The sequence below is a fragment of the Lolium rigidum genome, chromosome 6 (assembly GCF_022539505.1).
Source record: "Lolium rigidum isolate FL_2022 chromosome 6, APGP_CSIRO_Lrig_0.1, whole genome shotgun sequence".
NCBI lineage: Eukaryota > Viridiplantae > Streptophyta > Magnoliopsida > Poales > Poaceae > Lolium > Lolium rigidum.
Genome location: NC_061513.1, coordinates 59,264,376 through 59,286,339, shown reverse-complemented (window position 1 = coordinate 59,286,339; position 21,964 = coordinate 59,264,376). Strand labels below are relative to the sequence as shown.

Here is a 21,964-nt window from a genome sequence, read left to right as displayed (position 1 = left end):
GCGACAATGATGGTCCTCGGTCAACGACCACGATGAACACATGTAGTTGACATTGGTTGTCAATCAAGATCAGGCATCCAAATACCAAATAAACAATTGTTTGAAATACAAATATTCGTCATTATTGATTATTTGCTTACAGGTTCCGAAATCAAGATCACACCACTTCTTTAAATGGCGGGGTGCTAAATGATCAAGCCTAAATGACAAATAAACTCCCTAAACTAAAAGTAGATTTGGAGGAATAAAACCTGCGTAAATATATTACTATATGCAAAAAATCAGGGCGATAAATCTCTACTCACGAAGGACATTCTGGAACAGCCCGCGGATGTACTGCGGCATGAAGTCGTGCCTTGTGAGGATGCCCAGCACCGGCGGCCTCTGCAATGCACACACACAGGTTAGGTTTTACATCGCAGCATCGGTAAGAATATGATTGCATGACCCCTATCGAGAATTGATTCTGAATTCTGCAATGGAAAAAAGATGATGGAGTTGGTGAGTGAATTCTTACCCCTGGCGTCCTGGGTACGACGCACATGTGGCGGAGGCCGAGGTCGCGGAAGAGCACGGCGGCCTTGGCGAGCGACATGTTCTCGACGACGGTGTAGGGCGAGCGGTTGGTGATGGGGTGGAGGTCCACGTACATCTCCATGTCCTCGTCGGTGAGCCCCAGCTCGTCCACCTCCAGCGCCTTCCCGGACGAGCCGACCTTGGCGAAGTCGAAGGGCTTGAGCTTGCGGAAGACCTCGGCGGCGCTGGTCTTGACGCGGGCCCTGGTGAAGACCTTTCCCTGGAGCAGCACGAGCAGGTGGGAGCGCAGCACGAGGCCGCACAGCTCCGGCGCCGGCGCGAAGGGCTCGTCCTCGATCACGGGGAACCCGTTGTGGCCCGTGCGTCGCAGCGTGCTCACCACGGCCCCCACGCGCTCCACGCTAGAGAAGGTGATGACGGGCCCAGAAATGACGTCGCCGGCGACCAGGCTCCGCATGCACGCCTCGCCGTGCACCTCCAGGAAGGGCAACCCCTTCATCTGCACAATCTGGTCATACACGCCCTTGTTGAAGCAGTCCGCCACCGTCTTGGAGATGAGCAGGACAAGCATGATGAGCGGCAGCAGAAGCAGGTCATTGGTGAGCTCCAGCAGGATCACGCACACCGACACCGTCATCCGCATCGTGCCGCCGAGGAAGGATGCGGCGCCAAGGAGCGCGAAGAGGCCTGTGTCGAGGCCGGTGCCGGATCCGAATACCTTACCGAGGAGGCGGCCGAATGTGGCGCCGGAGAGGATGACGGGGATGAATAGGCCCGATGGCACGGCGACGCCATATGTAATAAGGGCGAGTGAGTAGATGGCTATGAAGAAGACCAGCAGCGTCCACACATTGAACTCGCTGTCGGTGCCACCGCTGAAGAGGTTGCGGATGGCGTCGTCGTTGGTGTTGAGGAATAGGGAGGCCAGCGCATTGTACTGCCCTGCCGGGCACCAGAACTTCTTGAAGTTGCCGGACCGGCCGATAGTCGGGCACCTGCCTGCGGGAAGATCGGGCGGGCAGGGGATGCACGGCGACAGCGATGACAGGCCGAAGGAGCAGCATGAGCTGACAATGGAGATGAATGCCGTCAAAAGGATCTTGTATGGCGCGCCCTTCCTGAAAAATTCAAATTACTATCTCAGTGATCTATCTGAACTTGTTTTAGAAATGCTTGCTTCAGATGAAGAAGTTTGATCTGATGGAGATTACGCGTTGATGAAGCCATATTTGCCAAGGACCCGGCCGAGGAGGTGGTTGAAGAGGGCTCCGAACAACCCACCCAGGATGCCAAGCACTATGACCACGACGATGTCTACGGCGGTGTACGTCGTCACCCGTGAGCTGACATCGAACATGATCAGACCTCCTTCGCCGAAAAGGCCGCAGTTGCCGCTGCGGCAGTACTCAATCAGAGACTTCAGCACCATCAATGCCACCGCCGTCGTGGAGAATGTCCTCCAGAGAAGAGCGCTCCGCCACCTGAGAAATCACAATAACTTTTTTTAACAGATTGTTGTAGATATAATCGATACATTTCACTTGCAGTTGAATGTGATTAAATTACAATAGCCAAGGCCTGTAGCATTTCCGACAAATTAGTACTGGAAACAGAAATATAGAATATGCATCACACGACCAAAGGGTTTTGTGACTTCGTTCAACAATTGCGTCAGGTTTCATTTCAATGTTCAGTGTGGTCATAATATCAGAACCAAAGTGGTATTACCAAAGGATTGATTCCATTAGACAAATCATGGAAATTTCTAGAATGAACACTAGGTAAAATGAAGTTCCCAATTACTACTAAAATATTAATAGCTCCTGTCTCACTAGTAGATTGTAGCTAGGTGCACTGTACCATTTCTGACAAAATCAGTATCTGAAATAGAAGAATCCCTGAAACAGAAGGTACTCAACAACAAAACCAGGAAAAACTAGTCCTCCAACAGTAATCCATATAATTTTCTTCCGTCTAGCCGATTGGGGTGGTTTTGTGATGAAGTGGACTGGTTTTGGCGGAACTTGACATGACAAGAATTGATTCCATTTCAAAAACATGCTTTTTTTCCAAGTGCCACGCACTAGCAGTACTTCGTGGCATTTAGTACTAGATGCACTGTATCATTTCCGACAACATCAATCCAAATATAAGATTCAGAATTTTGGACTCAAGGAACTATTACCAAGAAGTGGCCTCCTCAAGCGCAAAGAGGACACCGCCGACAGGGGCACGGAAAGCCGCAGTGACGCCTGCCGCAGCGCCGCATGTGATCAGGTCCCTGCGATCCAAGTCGTTCTTGAAGTACCTGATCCAGTTCCAGGTGAGGCCATACTTGCGCGAACCGCCTTGGCCGAGCAAGGAGGCAATGCAGGCACCAGTGTGCACCATCGGCCCTTCCTTGCCCAGCACAAAACCGGCAGACACCCCAAATATGGAGCCAATAATCTGCAGATCCCAAAGCCATGACGATTTAGTCCAGGAAAATGTGCAGTAAAACATCACTGTCGAATCACGGTGAGTTAGAAAATGATCGGACCTTCACTAAGAGGGTGCTGGGCGCTAAGATGGAGTGCGCGTCGACGCCGTTCAGATAGGACTTCACCTCCGGTATGCCAGAGCCGGCTGCCGCGGGGGCGAAGTAGGCGCAAATCGCAGCTGCGGAGGCCGCCAGCACCACGTTGCAAGCCATGAACAGAAGGAACGCCTCCAGGTTCCTGAAAGTCATAGGCAAAAAAGATGGGTTTCTTTTTGCCCGTGCACTGCTTGGGAAATGGCGGTGGTGTGGTGTACCTGTTTTGCATCATGAGGTTGCTGGTCAGGAGCAGCTTGTACCCGGCGATGTTCTCGACGGCGATGTTGTTGAAGAACCCTACAAGGCCAACGACTGATCCCACAAGGAGAGCCAGGACCCATTTCATGACCTGGTAGTGGAAGACCTGGATCTTCCCCCTGGATCTCCAGTCCTGTTTGTACACGTCGTTCTCAACGATTCTGAAAATTATTGCAGACACGGAACAGATTTACGGCTGAACATTTTGAGGGGGTGGGGGTAGAGATTGGATAGAAGAAGGACACTGCACGCACTCGTAGTCGAGACTCTCAATGGGGCAGACGTTGGCGCCGACGACGGCCATCTGGGACGTCGTGTTGGCGCCACGCTGACGCAGCAGAGGCCGATCCAGCGCGCCGGCCGCATCCTCGAGGTCTCCCCACCTCACAGACCTTGCAGACGTCGGTGCCGTTGCCGACATCGGCGTCGCCTGAGGCGTTGGCGGCTCGGCGACAGTTTCTCGTGCAGCCACAGATCTAACCATTATCCGATGTTAGAGAGTCTAATTAAGCAGTGTGTTCTTCTTCTTCTTCCTCGTCGGTGTTCAATCTGCAACATGGAAAGACAGGCAATGTTGGGGTAATAGACGTGTCAAAATAAAAATAAAAATGTGGTACGGAGTATTTCATTTCTTCTGAAAGGAATATTAGGAAAAAAAATCCTAACTAATTGACCACTATCTGATAAGACCACTCTCTGATATAAGAATCGTACAGATCTCACGTGTCTATCTGCATGCTATGAATTTCCAGACAAAACGATCGAAACAACGACCCCTGAATTACTCGGTCTCTTCTGACGAACGGATTACCCAGATCGAATCTTAATATTGAAACCCCCACCGTCCACCAATCCGCGACTATTTGAACAGAAGAAACACGGCGACATGCATTGGCGAGACCGCTAGATTACGCACATCGACTTCACCGATGCATTCTGCTGCTGAACGTCGTCGCTGCCGCAGTGAACGGCGTCCGCCGTCGCGATCTATGGCACCCTCGATTGATCGTCGGCCACCTCTGTCGGGTCAGAGCAACGGGGGGACGCGGCAAAGATACACGGTGGGGCAATTTTGTTCTTGTGTCCTGGAATAAAGCTAGCAATACAAGAACTAGCCGAGTGAATAGGGGAGACAGAGAGAATGCGAGTAATGCGGCGAGCTGCAAACTAGTAGTAGCTGGATCCGCTTCGCACGCCATGCATGCAGTTCAGTCAGGGACTCAGGGTACCTCGGCAAATTCGGGACTGCGAGATCGAAATTAGGCACATATGGTCAAAGGTCAATTAAAACATACTTCATTAAGGGGTGGCAATACAATTCCTCCCAAGGATTTACATGTTACTAGAAAGAAAAGATTATAATACACTTAAGTGTTTATGTGGCCAAAATAGTGTCACCCTTATAGCATTTCTTGATTTGAAATCTTCAATTAGTACTTCACAGGAGAACATTTTTTTCAAGTTAAATTTACAAAGAGTAAAGTATAGATCTCAGTAGATCTTCTTCTTTTTTCTGAGCGTAAGATCCATCTTTATTCAAGTAATAATGTTTATGGGTACAAAGACTGGATCGGGAGAAAAATTAAGCCACAAATGACAGCCGGTTTGTAAAGCTACTGAAGATCTAGCAAAATTATGAGCTCCTGTGTTGAACGATCTTCGTTCATGCACCACCCTGGAGTTGTTTTTAATGCCGGCGTCGCTTTGCAATGTCTTTCAATACAGAACCACCTTTAGAAATCTAATCGACAAGTTTTAAGCTTGCTCCGGAGACTTCTTTTTTTTAGGAAAAGCAACCCACTGGTAGAAAACGGGCCTTCCGTCCCGGTTTGTAAGGGCCTTTAGTCCCGGTTTTCCAACCGGGACTAAGGAATCGGGACTAAAGGCCCCCTTTAGTTCCGGTTGTGTTGCGCACCGGGACTAAAGGGGCTCCACGTGATTGTGCTCGGGCGCTCGAGGTGGAGGAGATTTAGTCTCGGTTGGTAACACCAACCAAGACTAAAGTCCTCCACGCGTAAAGCTCTCGGCCTTTGCCGTTTCTCTGACGTGGCAGAGAAAATGGTTGTTTCTCTGTCCCAACAGAGGTTTAGGGTTTCATGTTTTCATTCAAATCGACGCTATTACATACAACAATCAAGGAAGCATTACACAACACTGTCATGAATATAGACATTCTCATGAATACAGTAATGCATATACAATATAAGTCCTCTTACGATCCCTATGTTCTAAATACAAAGTCCCGATGGTATTCTCCATTTGCAGCTATGACCTCTATAAGTAAGAATCCCACCAATTCCTCTTCAATTTCTCGTACGCGATCCTTTGTCAGGAGACTATCCCATAGACGTCCGATCTAATGTAAAGAAGGGTATCCATATATATGAATGAAACTCAACAGAATTGATGGCAATAAAATAAGATTGTGAATATTGTTTCGGTACATGAAGGCTTTGTAGAATCCCCCCCCCCCTTGACGGCAGGTCATCTGGCGAATATACTCGCAAACATAGTATCCACATAAATCATTCCCGTCTTCCCGCGTCAAACACTTTACGAGAATGGACTTTAATCAAAATAATAATCAAGCATGATAATGGTATTAAAACAAGAATCAAAGAGATGCGCGGACCTAACTATAGTACTACTTACATCGTAATCTCGAAACATAAGCTTATGTTTCCATTCACCCCTAGCAAGCTTGATGAACCGTTTCCAAACCCTGCCCGGCAAAGAAAAAATTAAGTAAATGAGTTACTAATTACTTGATGTCAGGAAATGAAAAGAAGATGCCGATATAGAGCGATAATGATTGAAATTACCTCTCGAGCATGGTCTTTACGTTTTGAGTCCATGAGAAGTACTACTCCTTCGTCAATCTAAATGACTAGCAGAATAAAGTGGAACCTGCGCACACATAACTTGAAGGATTACACTTAACATCGAGTAATCGAAATCGAATGTGTGTACAAGACAGTAACACTCACTTAAAGTTGTAAGGAGGCACCATTGTTAGCTCCTTGGATGCAGAGGATATTAAGGAGCAGGTGAAAGTATGAGATCTCGCCTAGAGGGGGTGAATAGGTGATACGTCCAAAATGTATCTACTTCCCTGAACACGTTTGCTGTTGTTTGCCCTCTAATTTGTGTGTTTTGAATGCAACTAACACAGACTAACGTTGTTTTCAGCAGAATTGCTCTCGTGTCTCTTTTTTTTTTTGCAGAAATCCAACTTTCAGGAAAATTCCCGGAAAATATCGCAAATTTCAGATTTCACCCGAAGAATCACGAAGCCAGAAGACGAGACGGAGGGGGGCCACGAGGGGCCCACACCTACCCTAGGCGCGGGCCAGGCTTGGCCGCGCCTAGGGGTGGTCTGGCCGCCTCGGCCACCCCCTCGACCTCTCCTCCCGACTATATTAAGCCTTCAACCCTAAAACCAGAGGGGGGTTCGACGTTTTTCCAGAAAGAGTTCTGCTGCTCCGCCGCCACCAGAAACCCCAATCCGGGACCAGTAACACCGTTTTGGCACCTTGTCGGGATGGGGAATTGGAGGAGATCAGCGCCATCGCCATCACCGACGCCTCTCCATCAACCATCCATGATTCCCCCATCCATGTGTGAGTAATTTCCCGATGTAGGCTGTAGGGGATGGTACGGAATGGATGAGATTGTTCATGTAATAGCTATAAAATTGTTATGGGCATAGTGCCTAGTATCCGTTGTTAGTATTTTTGATATTGTTGCAATTTGTTATGCTTAATGCTTGTCACTTTGCGCCCGAGTACCATGATCTTAGATCTGAACATGTTATTGATTCATGAGGATAATTATTATTTTTTATCATACCTGCAAGTTGTATACACATATCGTTGTCCGGAACCCGAGGGTCCAAAGTGACAATAATTGGGATAACCGGAGGGGATGGCTATGATGTGAGGATCACGTGTGTTCACGGAGTGTTAATGCTTTGCTTCGGTACTCTATTAAAAGAAATACCTTAATTATTAGTAGTTTCCCTTGAGGGCTCGCTGCAACGGGCTGGTAGGACAAAAGATGTCGTGCAAGTTTCTCATTGCGAGCACGCACGACTAAATAGGAATACACGCCTATGGTTATTTTATACTAGGATGTTTTTATCATTATTAGTTGCAATGCCAACGTCTTACTATTATATGAACTATCTCATTCATGCAGCACCCGTTCATCCATCCATGTGCCTACAGTATTTTAATCCAGTTATCTACTGCAATCATCGATACTGCTATTTTTATTTCATTACTGTTGTTACTGTACTAGTACCACTGCTATAAAACTATTACTACTGATAAACCGTTGCGAGCAAGTCTATTTGCAGGTGCAGGTACCCTTGTGTCGAATCAATAAATTTGGGTTTTACTTCCCTCGAAAACTGTTGCGATCCCCTATACTTGTGGGTCATCAAGACTATTTTCTTGCACCGTTGCCGGGGAACATAACTTTATTTATAAGCCAACTTGAAGGTGATATTGTTCGCTACAATTTATTTATTATGGGGAAAGCTCCTGAATCGAAGTTCCCTATATTGCCATCCACTACAAGAAGAGGTACAACTTTGAACACCTCTGTTGCTCTTGATTCGCCATCTGTTATGATTAAGCTTCTTACTCCACCACATGCTGCTACTTCTGTTGAATATGATAATGCCCATGATGATTTTGATGACGCTTCTACTGTGCTTGATAAGAGTGGTTCGTTAGGTTCTTTTCTAGATACTACAATTTCTAGAGCTAAATAAATTGAAAATGCTGAAAATATTATTACACCTATTAGTTCACCTGAAGCTAAGGGGGTCCTAGTTATGATCTTGCTGAAACTTATATTGAACTTTATGATGACTTTATTGAAGAATGTCATGCTAGTAGAGATGTAAGTGCTATTAAAAGTCTTCTTGCGAGATGAACTGTTAGATATAAACTGTCTCCTGATTCTAAGTTTTCCACACCTCCCATAAACATTAGAGATAAGGATTATGATTTCTCTCTGGATTTATCTTACATATCTATTGTTGAGAAAGAACCTTTCTGTGGTACTGAAATGAAAGTGCTATAAACATATGAATGAACTCTCTACTTTGAGCAATTTATTCTTCAACGATATTAAGATACGCACTTATTTACTCACTAAAATTTTCCCTTTCTCTCTGAAAGGAGCAGCTAAAATTTGGTATGATAATTTATCTCCTGGATCTATTGATAGTCCTATTGGTTTGGTTAATGCCTTCTTTCAGAAATATTTCCCTGCTAGTGCTCAACATGCTGCTTTGCTGAAAATCTTTGACTTTGTGCAGGTAGAAGGAGAGAAATTGCCAGAATCTTGGGCAAGATTTTGTTCTTTAATTAGAGCACTACCTAAACATCCATTAGCTAAAAATGAGCTCCTTGATATATTCTATAGTGTACTAACTGTTGAATCTAGGACATACATGGATAGTTGTGGTGGTTGTGTTTTCCGGAAAAGAACTCCTGCTGAAGCTGAGGAATTATTGGCCAAAATAAGCAAAAACTATGATGATTGGACTACACCGGAGCCAACACCAATACCGAATAAAAGGGGAATGATTGAATTAAATGATGAAGCGATGAGGGAAGCCAAGAAATCTCTTAAGGAGAAGGGTGTTAAATCTGAAGATGTGGAGAATCTACCACCTATAGAAGAATTATGTGTTGGGGGGATGACCCCCGGTATGCCAAAGGCATGCCAAACCGGATGGTCTTATCCATCAAGATACCGGTTTAATATTTGCACCGGAACTCAAAGATAGGAATTTGGCTAAGTAAGCTAAGTCGGTATCCCCAGGAGGGGTATGCCGGAACCGGGAAGGAAAGATACCGGAGCACCGGAAGGAAGAGCATGTCGGCTGGCTGGTCAAAGATTCCGTGAGGAGCTAAAAGACAAGGATGAGCTAAGAAAAGTAGCTTTAAACGAAGGCCTGAAGACAAAGAAGAGGATGACGGCCAAAGAAGCCGGAGGACATCAGCCTCCCTGTTTAAAGAAGACCCCGGTGTCATCTATGATTAAAGTAGCTTTATAAAGTATCTTTGTAAAGTAGTTTGTCTAGTCAAAGATCCCATTAGGGTTTCTTGTCCTGTAAGCCACCCTCTCCCCTATATAAGGAGAGGGGGCAGCCTCTTTTATACGCGCGGAGCAATAGAGAAGATAGAGAAAGAACCTTGTAAGCTTGAACCTATAACCTGTGGAGATCAATGAAAATGGTGATCTAGAGCGAGTTCTTCCTTGTGTCTTTCTTCTTCAACCTCTGGCCTTTGCCAAGTTCTTGAGGAAACCATCCGGAAGTTCGTCCCATCTAGTCACAAACCCTCCCCCGAATCCTCTAGCGTCCATTTGGCCCCAAGATAAGCCATCCTATGGCATCTGTTTGTTCCCCACGACGACGGCTTGGCGCCACCGTGGGGCATGAAGTGGCGCTTGCCGGAGTTCATATTCGGGCGGGCATCCTCGACATCAACGGCGAGCGCACGGTGTCCGCGCTCGTGCAACGCATCTACAACATGGATTTCATCGACGACAACGCAGGCCGCTCGCCAACGGCGGCAAGTTCCGCAGAACGGCCGCACCATCGAGTTCGGCAGCATCCGCGTCTATTTCGGCACCGTCCCTGTGCGCCAGCGCCTCTCGCCGGTGCTGGTGGCGCCGGATCCACCAAGATGGCTGTGTGCTGGCCGCGCCGCCGGCAGCGTGGAGGTCATGATGGCTGGTGCGGTCAACACCGGCAAGGGAGCTGTGGAGGAAGGAGATGAACGTGCGGCATCGACCCGCCCGGCAAAACCGCCGCTGGAGCGTGACGCCGGCGTCGCGGGAGCATCGTCAGCACCACCGGCAACACCTCTTCAAGCGGCGATGCACACGCTGGCCACGCCCATCGCGCAGAACATCGACCCGGCAAAGGCTCAGGAGGAGTTGGAGGCCACGCGCAAGGCCCTGCTTACCGGTGGCGCCGACATCATCCGGGCGCAGCGCGAGCTGAACCTAACCCTACGTGAGTACAATGCTGCCCATGGCTTTGCTTCAGTTAGTGCTCATGCTGCTAGGATACCGGAAAACCGGCTTAAGGCTCGCAATCTAGATCAGGATTTGCGCAAAGAAGTTCTTGCCGGCAAAAGTGCATCTGTATCCGTAAGCATCGTAGAAAAACCTAAGTACAAGAGTCTCGGATAAAACTATAAAAGCCGCTAAAGCTGCAGTAGAACTATGTGAATCGCTTTCCGGTGACGAGCTGGCAAAGCAGCAAGAGCGTGTAAAAGAGCTACTGAAAACTATTGAGCAGCAAAATGCTGAGCAGCTAGCTAAGCTGAACGAGGCAGTGGCCTCAAAATCCGCGCGTTCAACAAAGAATGCCGGAAGCAAGTCCCAAGGGCAGGCATTGTCTCCCCATCCGGACAAAAGAAGGGAAAGAGAAAAGAACGCACGGCAGATGACTGTGTATGATCCAGTTCTTGCCGGTAAGCAAAAAGCCGGGCAACATGATGCCGGTAGAAAAAGCCAAGGGGCAGATCGGGGCTACGCCAAGGGAGGCTATGCCGGAAACAATCATGCTGGTAGATATGAAACCGGGCAAAATTATCGAGCCGCGAGAGTGGCATATGTCGATGAGGAAATGCCACCACCAGGGTACCGGCAGGCAAGAGCCGCGGAACCGGAAGGATATGACGAATCAAATTCCGAGGTGGAACGAACAAGAGTCCACCGGAACCCTTTGGGGGAACGTGTGGTGACCCAGCGTACCACTGCATGGTGTAGTACACAAGTCGTTGACATAACACAAGTGAAACACCGTTCCACTCATATTACATCCCTCAGAGTGGTACAACAGAAACATATGCGAGTCCAAGGTATGTCTATAGAAGGATACACAAGCTGTTTACAGAAGATCAACACAGCCTCCTACTTTACAGTGAGGTAAAACTTCAAATAAAGCTCCAGAAGAATGACTCGTAGTCTAACTTATTGCGAGGTCTAGCTTAAGAGCTACTAGGCTTGCTATAGAAATCTAGCTACTTAGGTGCTAGGATTAGGGAAAGGCTCCCTTCTATTACTAGTCTAAGTTTCCACTCTAGTTGCTGCGGAAGTTCACTTCCTTGACTTCTTTGCTTGGATTCGTCATCTTGTGGCAGTTGACTCCTTTGTCTTCGAGTTCCACGGTAGTTTATCCTTCGGTGCCTCCATAGCTAAGCAGGGGATTTAAGAGTGGGATGAGTACGAGCGTACTCAGCAAGTTCATATTAGGGAATAGGTGTATCATGCACTAGCTACAGCCTACGTACCGTGAAAGTCATAGGCAAATGCAAGTTTTCATAAACATTTCTTCAAAGGTTTATTTTATTCTGAAAACTATGCCCGTCGTCTTCACGGAGTTGACCAGAACTTCATGGAGTTCCTTTCCTGCCGCGTTCGCAGTTCCCTTCCCGGAACAGGGAGTGACAGTCACAATTCAGTATCCTCTACAGAGGTGCGTTACTTTTCCCATAAGAGACCTTATCCTTGTTGCCAACCAGGCGAATTCTTTCCCGTCCACACTTCCTTGGTGTGAGGCCAGGTGTAAGATCCAAGCCCACACCGCCTTCTCCGCGACCTCGCAGCACCCACCCTTTTGTAAGTCCTGTCCTCTCCTATATCTATGGGTAGACTAACACAGGCACTTGTTCTCTCCTATACCGTTAAGGTAGACTGATCCGAACAACTTATGTGCCCCGTCCTATACACCATAGATAGACTCGATCCGGACAACCCTTACAATCCTTCATAGACCAATACTAAGTCTACCCTCTCCTCGTATCTAATGGTAGACTATGCAGACCACATGTCCCCACCTTTACCAAAGATAGACCGATCCTGGCAACCCTTATTACCAGTCTGTTGGCATGCGAGAGGGAAAAGATACAACTGGCTTCCCTGCAGCCATTATAGATCTTATGGTCAACGCGATATGTACGGCGCTAGAATCACTGGACGGCATTGGTACTTAATCCTAGATGAATAGTACCCGTGCAATGGAACCTCCACCAATCAACATATACCATGGTTCCATTGCCCACCACATAGTCATATTCATAATTGTAAAATAATATTTGCTTTTCAATGCAAGAGTGATAAGTATAGTACTTTGCATATAATTTGATAAAAATAATCAAATGACATGAGCAAGCGATGAACTTGCCTTTCTTGACTGCAAGATTATGCAGGCAAAAACTTCGATGCGTGAGAACTCCAAATTATGAAATACCATCATTGTCCGGTAAGGACAATGTTTAAAGAACTGGCAGAAATGCTATAATGCATAATATGAGATGCAATCGTCCCGAGCGTAACCTAACCTCGATGATTTAGGATGGATGAGTTGTAAAGATTTCTTTAGGGTTTGTTGCACCTTTAGGATGGTTCTCAAACAAGGTTCTTATTAGGGTTTGGTTATATTAGCATCATAACCAAGTGATATAAGACATCATAACAATCTTACACATAAAGAATAGTGGTGGAATAATATGTAAAGAACAGTTGTGAATTTTAAGTTCTACAGAACATGGTTGATGATTACTTCTACTATACTTCAAAAGAATAACTTTTGAAGAACATGTTGTTTAAGAAATATTTAGTATTTCAAAGAAGGATTAGGGCTTCTAAGGTTTGATTGACATTTGTACTTCAAAAGAATAACTTTTGAAGAACAAAGTTAAATAAGGATATGAACTACTATACATAGGATCTATGTAACTCTAGGGTTTACTATTGGGTTCATTTAGTTTCACTAATAGGAACTAGTTGGTTCTTAACTTGGAATGGGTTTCTATATAGCAAGTATTGGTAGGTTTATTGCTATGGTTTCTTCTAAGCATCATATCAAAGGATGATGGTCAAGATGGTTCTATAAATTAGCTATTAAGGTTTACTATGGTTTCACAACTGCTTCATTAAGTGATCTCTAATTGCTACTAAATTAAATGGTTTATCATTTCTTTAATAGGGTTTAGTTGGATAGGAGCATGTGTTGGGAATTGCTACACAAGATTGGTATTAGGGTTCATCATTATGGTTTTACTAGGGTTTGATGGTTGAGTTTGATTTCAATGGTGTGATACTAGATATGAGGATCAATGGTGCTAACATATTAACAAGCTAGGGTTTGATCCTAAGTGGCACTAATTGGTTATACAAGGTTGATGGCTCATGTGAATTGGTTTTATTTTGGTGGATCATGACTTGTATTTGTTGGTCACATAATAAGGTTCTACATGTAAGGTGAAATTCACATGATCACATGTGATAAACAATTAGGGTTTTAGGGTTAAAACAATTTGGAATGAACACATAAAATAATGAGATCAAGGTCTTACTTAAATTAAAACTAGGGTTTCTAAATTATGGTACAACTCTTAAAATGATAATTGACAATATAGGTGTGGTAACTAATTACTTTGAAACACAATTAATAATGGTTTGCATTTTATTTATTTTTAAGTGATTTAATAGTTAAGTGAAACATTACTTAGGGTTTAATCTAGAATTAGGGTTTCCTAATTATTGTTAGGTTTTAAGATAATAACTTGATGATTAAAAATGTTTGAGTTCACAATATTTAAGCTACCAAATTAATATTGGTTTTTAATATCTTCTTGATTTATTATTATTTAAAGAAAATAGTAATTTGCAAATTAGGGTTTATGAATTATCACTAAAATTTAAGTTAATGAAAAGATAAAGAAATTCAATCTTAACATTTTACTTAGTTATTAAATAATTTTTGGAAACTTCACTAATTATTGAATTTAAATTGTATTTTTTTAACAAATGAAAAGGCATAATTAATAAAGTTAAAAATAAGTGAATTTTTATTTTGACACACATTTTTATTTTATCTTTTATTTGGATAGAGTTTATTTTTGTGAGCATTTTGATATATTATTCATATTTTTCTCGAGTTGAAATGATTTTTCTATGATTTTACAAAGTTTCAAAGATTTTTCCGGAATTTGAAATTAAAACGAAAACACTAAACGTACCGGTTCACTTCTAGTCCCGCACATCGACGAGTGGGACCAAGTTACACATCAGGTGCCACGTCGGCAAGGTCTGGTCAAAATTGACCGTGGCCTTTGACCTCACCGGCGTTTAAACGCCGGCGGCCAGAGCACGGTGGCGCCGCCGATTTAGGGTTCCCCGGGACGCGTGGTTGGTACCAATCGAACGAGAACGACGAAACAAAGCTACTGGTGGTGATGGTTTGTGCGGGGACTCACCGGAGCTACGCCGACGACCATGTCCCGCGGCGGGGCTCTCCGGCGAAGTGACTAAACGGAGCTACAGAGCATGCGAGGATGATCTAAAGGGTTCAGGAGATGCGCATGCTCACCCTGGTGCTTCCCAGGTAGACGCCAATGTCGATTGTAGACGGCATCGAGCTCAACTTCGCCGATTCCGGCGATGTACTGCGGGAGAAGATCTTGAAATTGGCCGCACTCAGACCTCCCCTGGATGCTAGGTTTGGTCTGAAGAACGACGACGTCAAGGCGCACCTCCTTGACCACCTCTTGAGCTCCAGGGTGGCTTCTATCGACGGCTAGCCAGAGAACAGCCGTCGGTGACATTTGTTGATTGCAAGAGATAGAGAGGTTCTGGGAAGGAATGGTGGGTGGCGAAGTATCAGGGTTCTACGGCGGAGCTATTGGTAGCTTTATAGAGCCCGGCGAGGTCCCTCTCGTCATTCCACCGGCGGCAATGGCCGAGATGCGACGACGACTGTGTAGTGTATCTGGGCACGAATCTGGATGCAAAAGGGATAAGACGGACGCGAGATCCTTGTATTGGCCTCTGGTATGGTGAATGGCGTCCAGCGGCGTCCTTATCCTCGTCGAGGACGTGGCGGAGCTTCGTCGGCTCGCTGTCGAGCGTGGAGAAGACGATGGTCTCGTTTTTCCTCTTGCACGATTTTTAAAGCAGGCGAAACGGTAAGTGGCTTTGGGCTGGGCTAGTTCTGGGCTGTCATTGGGCCGCCGAGGCTCGCTTCGGCTGTCCAGCAAGGTAAGCTTCCTCTCTCTCTCTTTTCTATTTCTGTTTTATTTTCTATTTTCTATTTTCTTGTTTGAATTCAAATTTGAATTCTGTTTTGCTTTGCAGGTTTTAAATTATTTGAGTATCAAGATAATTTGATAATCATGCTTACTGCATGGTTTTGTTGTTTAAACAAATATTTAATATTTGATTAAATTTGTTTTCTTGTGGGGTGCATTCTAAATTTAAAATGGATATGGTTTAAGTGTTTATCTCAATTACTTTTTATTTAGAAATCAAATCTATTTAAAGGGTTTGAAAATTGATAACATGTGCATGGTGAACATATTATTAACTTGTTCTAGGGTGCTTAACACAATAGTGATTACTCACATATAGTTTGATTATAGCTAGGGTTTAAAATAAGTGGCAATTAGAATGGGATTGGTGCATGATTTTATGTAGAGAATTGTTTCCAAGGTTTAAGAAAATGGTTGGCTTAACTCTATGTTAAATAATCTTGCTTAGCAATTCTTGCTTGAATTATTTAAAATGAATCATAAACTCATCATGATTAACTCTCTTTTGAGGTGATGCTATTTTATAAAATACTATTTATTTGATTCACTTAGGCAAAGTATTTGGAAGGCATAGTAGAATTGGACATGGGTTTCACTCTACTCACCAAATGGTATCTATTCCTAAGATATATAGGGCTTAGTTTATGCTTGTGATCCATGGTACACAATTTAGGGCATAACATTTTATGTGGGGTGAATCCTATATGAAGGATTTAGGGTTTTGTATACTCTTCACTAAATTGAATATAAATAGGCATGAGGCATGGCAGGGTTCTACTTATAACCCAAAGTGATACTTGGATTAGAATTCAAATATGGCCTAGGGTTTTAGTAGTGATCACCCAAGTGATACACAACTAGAATTAGGCTATGGGCATAAACTAGGGTTATGTTTAATTGGCTAGGGTTACTCCTCCTCACTTAGGTAGAATTATTGTATCAAGGCAGTACTAGGTTTGTTTCAAGTGTTTGGATAGGCAGGGTTTAAATACCATATCAATACTACACAAGGCATGAGTATTGGTCTGGATTAACTACTATTGATGTATTTATCATTTCATGTGATAGGTGAGATCTATTGATCACATCTATCAACTTAACTTATTACCTCAATTTATAAGATAATATCATGCATTAGACATGACCCACTTATTCCTCACTAGTCTCTCTTCTTTAACACACTCACTTAGATTCTTTGGGTTTATGATCATCACCCAATTTGTAATGATCAAAGTATTGGCCTCACAACAATTCATTAGTGAATCTTGGTTCTCTCTCCAAGATCAAGTATAAGTCCATATACTTGAGTATACCTCTTTAGGTTGAGCTCTCCTCGAATAGGTAGGGTCCCTCTAGGGTTTATGATCATTACCAAGTTGTAATGATCACAACACTTGCCTCTCTCTTGGATCACTAGTAAAAGAGGTTCTTACTTACTATCAAATATTAGCTAGGTCAAGTAGGGTTTAGCACTTGACTTGTACTCCTTATAGCATTGATTAGTATTAATGGTTTACCTCACATAGATAGGTTGAATATTAAACTAGGTTCTACCCAATGGATAATAGCATAAGAATAGTTCTCTCCTTCCTCTAGGGTTTAATGTAAATGAGCTTGGAAACAAGATTGGAATGGTCAAGGTTAATGAAGAATGAATATGAATGTTCTTGACTTGGTTCAAGTATTGTAGTTGAAAAGATATACCATGTGACTCATGGTAGGAACATTTATTTAGTAGAAGACATGGAAAAGATAAGTAAGTAATAGTTTCTTAATTCTTTGATTTATGGTTGAATAATTATTCACGTGTTGTTGTAAGGAATGTCATGTTGAGATCTTTTATAAGATCTTGTAGTTGATCCTTACTTAAGATGTTGTTTGTTATAAACTAATTCTATTTGATCTAGCCCATAGATCAAATCATCTCTACCCAAAACAAGGTTTTAGCAAAGATCACAGTGAAGTTTATAGCGCTTGACTTGATGATCTACTTCAATTCCAGCAAGTCAAGTGAAACTTCAGCCATCGTGGTAAGTTTTATTTGAAGCGCGAAAATTCCCCGGATTTTCTATGCATGAATGCAATGCAGACTTTGGTGTTCTCTCATTTTATTGCCTCTAAACCTGGGATATTACAGCCTCTCCCCCTTAAACTGAACTTCGTCCCGAAGTTCGAACGCTCTCATGTCTCGGAATGTTGAACTGATTTGAACAGATCACAATCCTTCAAACTCCATGGTGATCTCATTAGATATAATTGAATATATCCCTTGTCTCAATCCTTCATGAAGTCTTCTGATGTCTGGCACTGATACTTTCTTCAATTCTATGATTTCTTCCAACACTCTAAGCTTATAGGCTTACTCTCCAAAGATTCTTGGATTAGGACATCTTCTTATGCTAATGTACTTTACTAATGGTTGTGGTGACATCTTCCTATTTGGGTACTCAAAGCTTGGTTCTACCAGCTGCGGTAATCCAGCTGCGGTGCCCAAACCTTAAGTCTAAAGGATTGGTTTAAAGTAAGGTATTGTTTTTCCCTGACTACCATAACGAATGTAATGGTACTTCGTAAGGTGTTTATAATAGGCATGGTCCTGGTTGTTTAGTCCTACGAATGGATTAGACTCATTTAGTCCATCCAATCATGGCTTCTAGTTCATACTAGGTATCTTCCTTTTGGTTTCTTTAGGTTACATGAAAGGAATCTTTCTAATAGGCTTATGTTTTTGGTATGGTCAAACCCTTCGGTCTTTTGTTTTCTTAGACTTTGATTGTCCTCCGACATCTTCTTCATCCAACTTCATTAGCTTAGACTTACTTGAGCTCTTCTGCTTCTGAGTAATTATCAATTACCCACTCAAGTTAAGGTATAACCCTTACTTCCTCGAGATATGAACCTCGGCTTCTGGTCTGACAACCTCCTGAGAGTACTATTATATGGATACTTCCCAACAACCTTATACAAATAAGATTTAACTTCCTCTCAGTTCAGACTTTCTTCTTCATCTTTCATACTCAAAATCATATCATAATACTTCTCCTTCAGCCTTCCTCTCCCCCTTGGAGTTTACTAATGATCTTTAAGCTCCTATTCTTCTAATCATTAAACTCCAAGGTAGAAGATTGGTTTAAGTCTGGTTTATATTTTGTACCTTTCTAAAGTCCCACGAAGAATTCTTTGCGGTGTATCCACACAGTTGTGGGTATCCGATGTGAATCCTCCAACTAAATATTTACTAGCTACGGGATACCAGCTGCGGAATCCCTCTTTCCTTTAGAGTGAAAGAACGATTAAGCTGTGGACTATTTGTTACCAAATTGCAGACTATCTAACACAAGATGTGGCTTATTGGATACCAGCTTGTGGCTATGTTATGTTTTTAGGCAATATCTACCTACCAACTTGTGGCTTCTTACATAGTTTTAGTTAAGATATACCCCACTTCACATACTTTCTCTTCATGATTATCCTATATCAGCTGCGGTCTTATTATGCCAGCTGCGACTTCACTTGTCTATTTTCCTTCTTCTAGGGTTTGTTTTGCAAGAAAATCACTTGTTGACACCATAAAAATAGTATCGTAAGTGACTTCACTTGCATTCCCTTCTTCCGTAATGAATCTGGCTCCACTTATACTACTCCATATTCACTATGTTTCTCACTTTCATGGTACTTCCATGTTGAAGTACTCCTCAATTGAGGATAAAAATGAGTTTTGATTGGTCCTTCCTTCAAATTATTGTGGTGGCTTCCCACAACTTACTTCCTTCTTCCGATGAACCTTCACCTTGTCCTCAAAATCTTCGTAATTCGTCACTTCCTCACACGAATACCTTTACCCTCTAGACCTATGACATCAAGTAAGATCTTGATATTGCAACATGCATTTGCATATCAAAGTCAAACTTCATGTATGGATCTAGTCAAATAATGAAAATCCAATGAAAATCCAAGAAAATCCAGCTTTGTGTTTATAATACACATCTTTATATGCCCGAATATAATAGTTGGGTAAGACATCCCTAGACATCAGGCTTAGATGTGTAGTATATAACACCACATAAGAAAGGTTTTGATTGTGATACTTAGCACAAATACGTGAATTTCTACTATTTGTCTCAACATTTATCTTAATTGCACATTTGCAATGAGACAAACTTGAAACAAAATGGCTTGGGATAGTTGAAGTTAACCTAGTTTCTTTGGAAGTACTAACAAAATAGGATACCATATATATGTGCTATTGAGGACTACTTCCTGTAATACAATTAGTTCTAACATGTCTACTCTAAACACATGATTGTTTAGAATATACCACCTATAACTCTAGGATTTTTCTATGTGATATGCTCTAAATAAGCCTTCTTTAAATTAAAGACTATGGTTCTAACATACTTAGTACCGTTATTAGGATTTTAAGGCCTAAGCTTTTGAACTATTCCTTAAATCCTACTCCTTATCATACTTCTGTTATCGTACTTATGATGTTCTAATCTATCACATCATGACTCTCAATTGAATCATATATGATTACCAACTTTACCATGAAAAGTAGACTTATATGATTCCTATCACTCTTCCTTACCTCCTATGATTGACTCATCATAGGTATACACTACCTTATATAACATTTTTACATCACTTAACATCGATCATTTGACCTTTTAAACGACTCTTACTTAACCATAACTTGCGTTGGTATACTTCTTCCAATAGGATATCTTCCTTATGGTTGTATCCTCTCTTTGGACTACCATGTGTTGTATACCAACTGTGGTCTACTACCACCCATTATCTTAAGCTCCAATAGTGTTCTACTATTTTGGAATGAAGCAAGATAACTAACTAACTTTACTTAAGAAAGATGGATAAGAAAATTTGACTTAAGTGTGTCAGGATTATTCTCAAGTGAATACCCATCTCAAGTCAAAAGAATAGTTGGTTTAGCTTGGTGGACTTAGCTAATACAACTTCCTATAGACACTACCAAACCTATAGGTCTCCTTTAAAGGGTTTTAATCCTAGGGTCAAAGCATTTGCTCTGATACCAGCTGCGGTGACCCAGCGTACCACTGCATGGTGTAGTACACAAGTCGTTGACATAACACAAGTGAAACACCGTTCCACTCATATTACATCCCTCGCAGTGGTACAACGAAACATATGCGAGTCCAAGGTATGTCTATAGAAGGATACACAAGCTGTTTACAGTAAGATCAACACAGCCTCCTACTTTACAGTGAGGTAAAACTTCAAATAAAGCTCCAGAAGAATGACTCGTAGTCTAACTTATTGCGAGGTCTAGCTTAAGAGCTACTAGGCTTGCTATAGAAATCTAGCTACTTAGGTGCTAGGATTAGGGAAAGGCTCCCTTCTATTACTAGTCTAAGTTTCCACTCTAGTTGCTGCGTAAGTTCACTTCCTTGACTTCTTTGCTTGGATTCGTCATCTTGTGGCAGCTTGACTCCTTTGTCTTCGAGTTCCACGGTAGTTTATCCTTCGGTGCCTCCATAGCTAAGCGGGGATTTAAGAGTGGGATGAGTACGAGCGTACTCAGCAAGTTCATATTAGGGAATAGGTGTATCATGCACTAGCTACAGCCTACGTACCGGAAAGTCATAGGCAAATGCAAGTTTTCCTAAACATTTCTTCAAAGGTTTATTTTATTCTGAAAACTATGCCCGTCAGTCTTCACAGGTTGACTAGAACTTCATGGAGTTCCTTTCCTGCCGCGTTCGCAGCTTCCCTTCCGGAACAGGGAGTGACAGTCACAATTCAGTATCCTCTGCAGAGGTGCGTTACTTTTCCCATAAGAGACCTTATCCTTGTTGCCAACCAGGCGAATTCTTTCCCGTCCACACTTCCTTGGTGTGAGGCCAGGTGTAAGATCCAAGCCCACACCGCCTTCTCCGCGACCTCGCAGACCCACCCTTTTGTAAGTCTGTCCTCTCCTATATCTATGGGTAGACTAACACGGGCACTTGTTCTCTCCTATACCGTTAAGGTAGACTGATCCGAACAACTTATGTGCCCTGTCCTATACACCATAGATAGACCGATCCGACAACCCTTACAATCCTTCATAGACCAATACTAAGTCTACCCTCTCCCGTATCTAATGGTAGACTATGCAGGACCACATGTCCCCACCTTTACCAAAGATAGACCGATCCGGCAACCCTTATTACCAATTCAGTTGGCATGCGAGAGGGAAAAGATACAGACTGGCTTCCCGGAGCCATTATAGATCTTATGGTCAACGCGATATGTACGGCGCTAGAATCACTGGACGACATTGGTACTTAATCCTAGATGAATAGTACCCGTGCAATGGAACCTCCACCAATCAACATATACCATGGTTCCATTGCCCACCACATAGTCATATTCATAATTGTAAAATAATATTTGCTTTTCAATGCAAGAGTGATAAGTATAGTACTTTGCATATAATTTGATAAAAATA

The 21,964-nt window shown here is 43.1% G+C and overlaps 1 protein-coding gene across 1 annotated transcript; it reads right to left on the bottom strand.

Annotated features, from left to right (window-relative positions):
• Positions 1–297: 297 nt before the first annotated feature.
• On the bottom strand, positions 298–3,854 carry LOC124662664 (chloride channel protein CLC-c-like). Its single transcript, XM_047200469.1, has 7 exons — positions 3,625–3,854; positions 3,331–3,531; positions 3,077–3,254; positions 2,723–2,985; positions 1,749–2,018; positions 518–1,655; positions 298–384 (listed from the first exon to the last, which is right to left on the bottom strand). Exons 1-7 carry the CDS (start codon positions 3,852–3,854, stop codon positions 298–300), a joined length of 2,367 nt encoding a protein of 788 aa, XP_047056425.1.
• Positions 3,855–21,964: the final 18,110 nt, after the last annotated feature.

Excerpts from the sequence above, each read along its gene's own strand:
- LOC124662664 (XM_047200469.1), bottom strand. The coding sequence starts at position 3,854 with ATGGTTAGATCTGTGGCTGCACGAGAAACTGTCGCCGAGCCGCCAACG. Across the intron at positions 3,532-3,624 it reads ATTGAGAGTCTCGACTACGA|AATCGTTGAGAACGACGTGT; the intron begins GTGCGTGCAGTG and ends AATAATTTTCAG. Across the intron at positions 2,986-3,076 it reads CCAGCACCCTCTTAGTGAAG|ATTATTGGCTCCATATTTGG; the intron begins GTCCGATCATTT and ends TGGGATCTGCAG.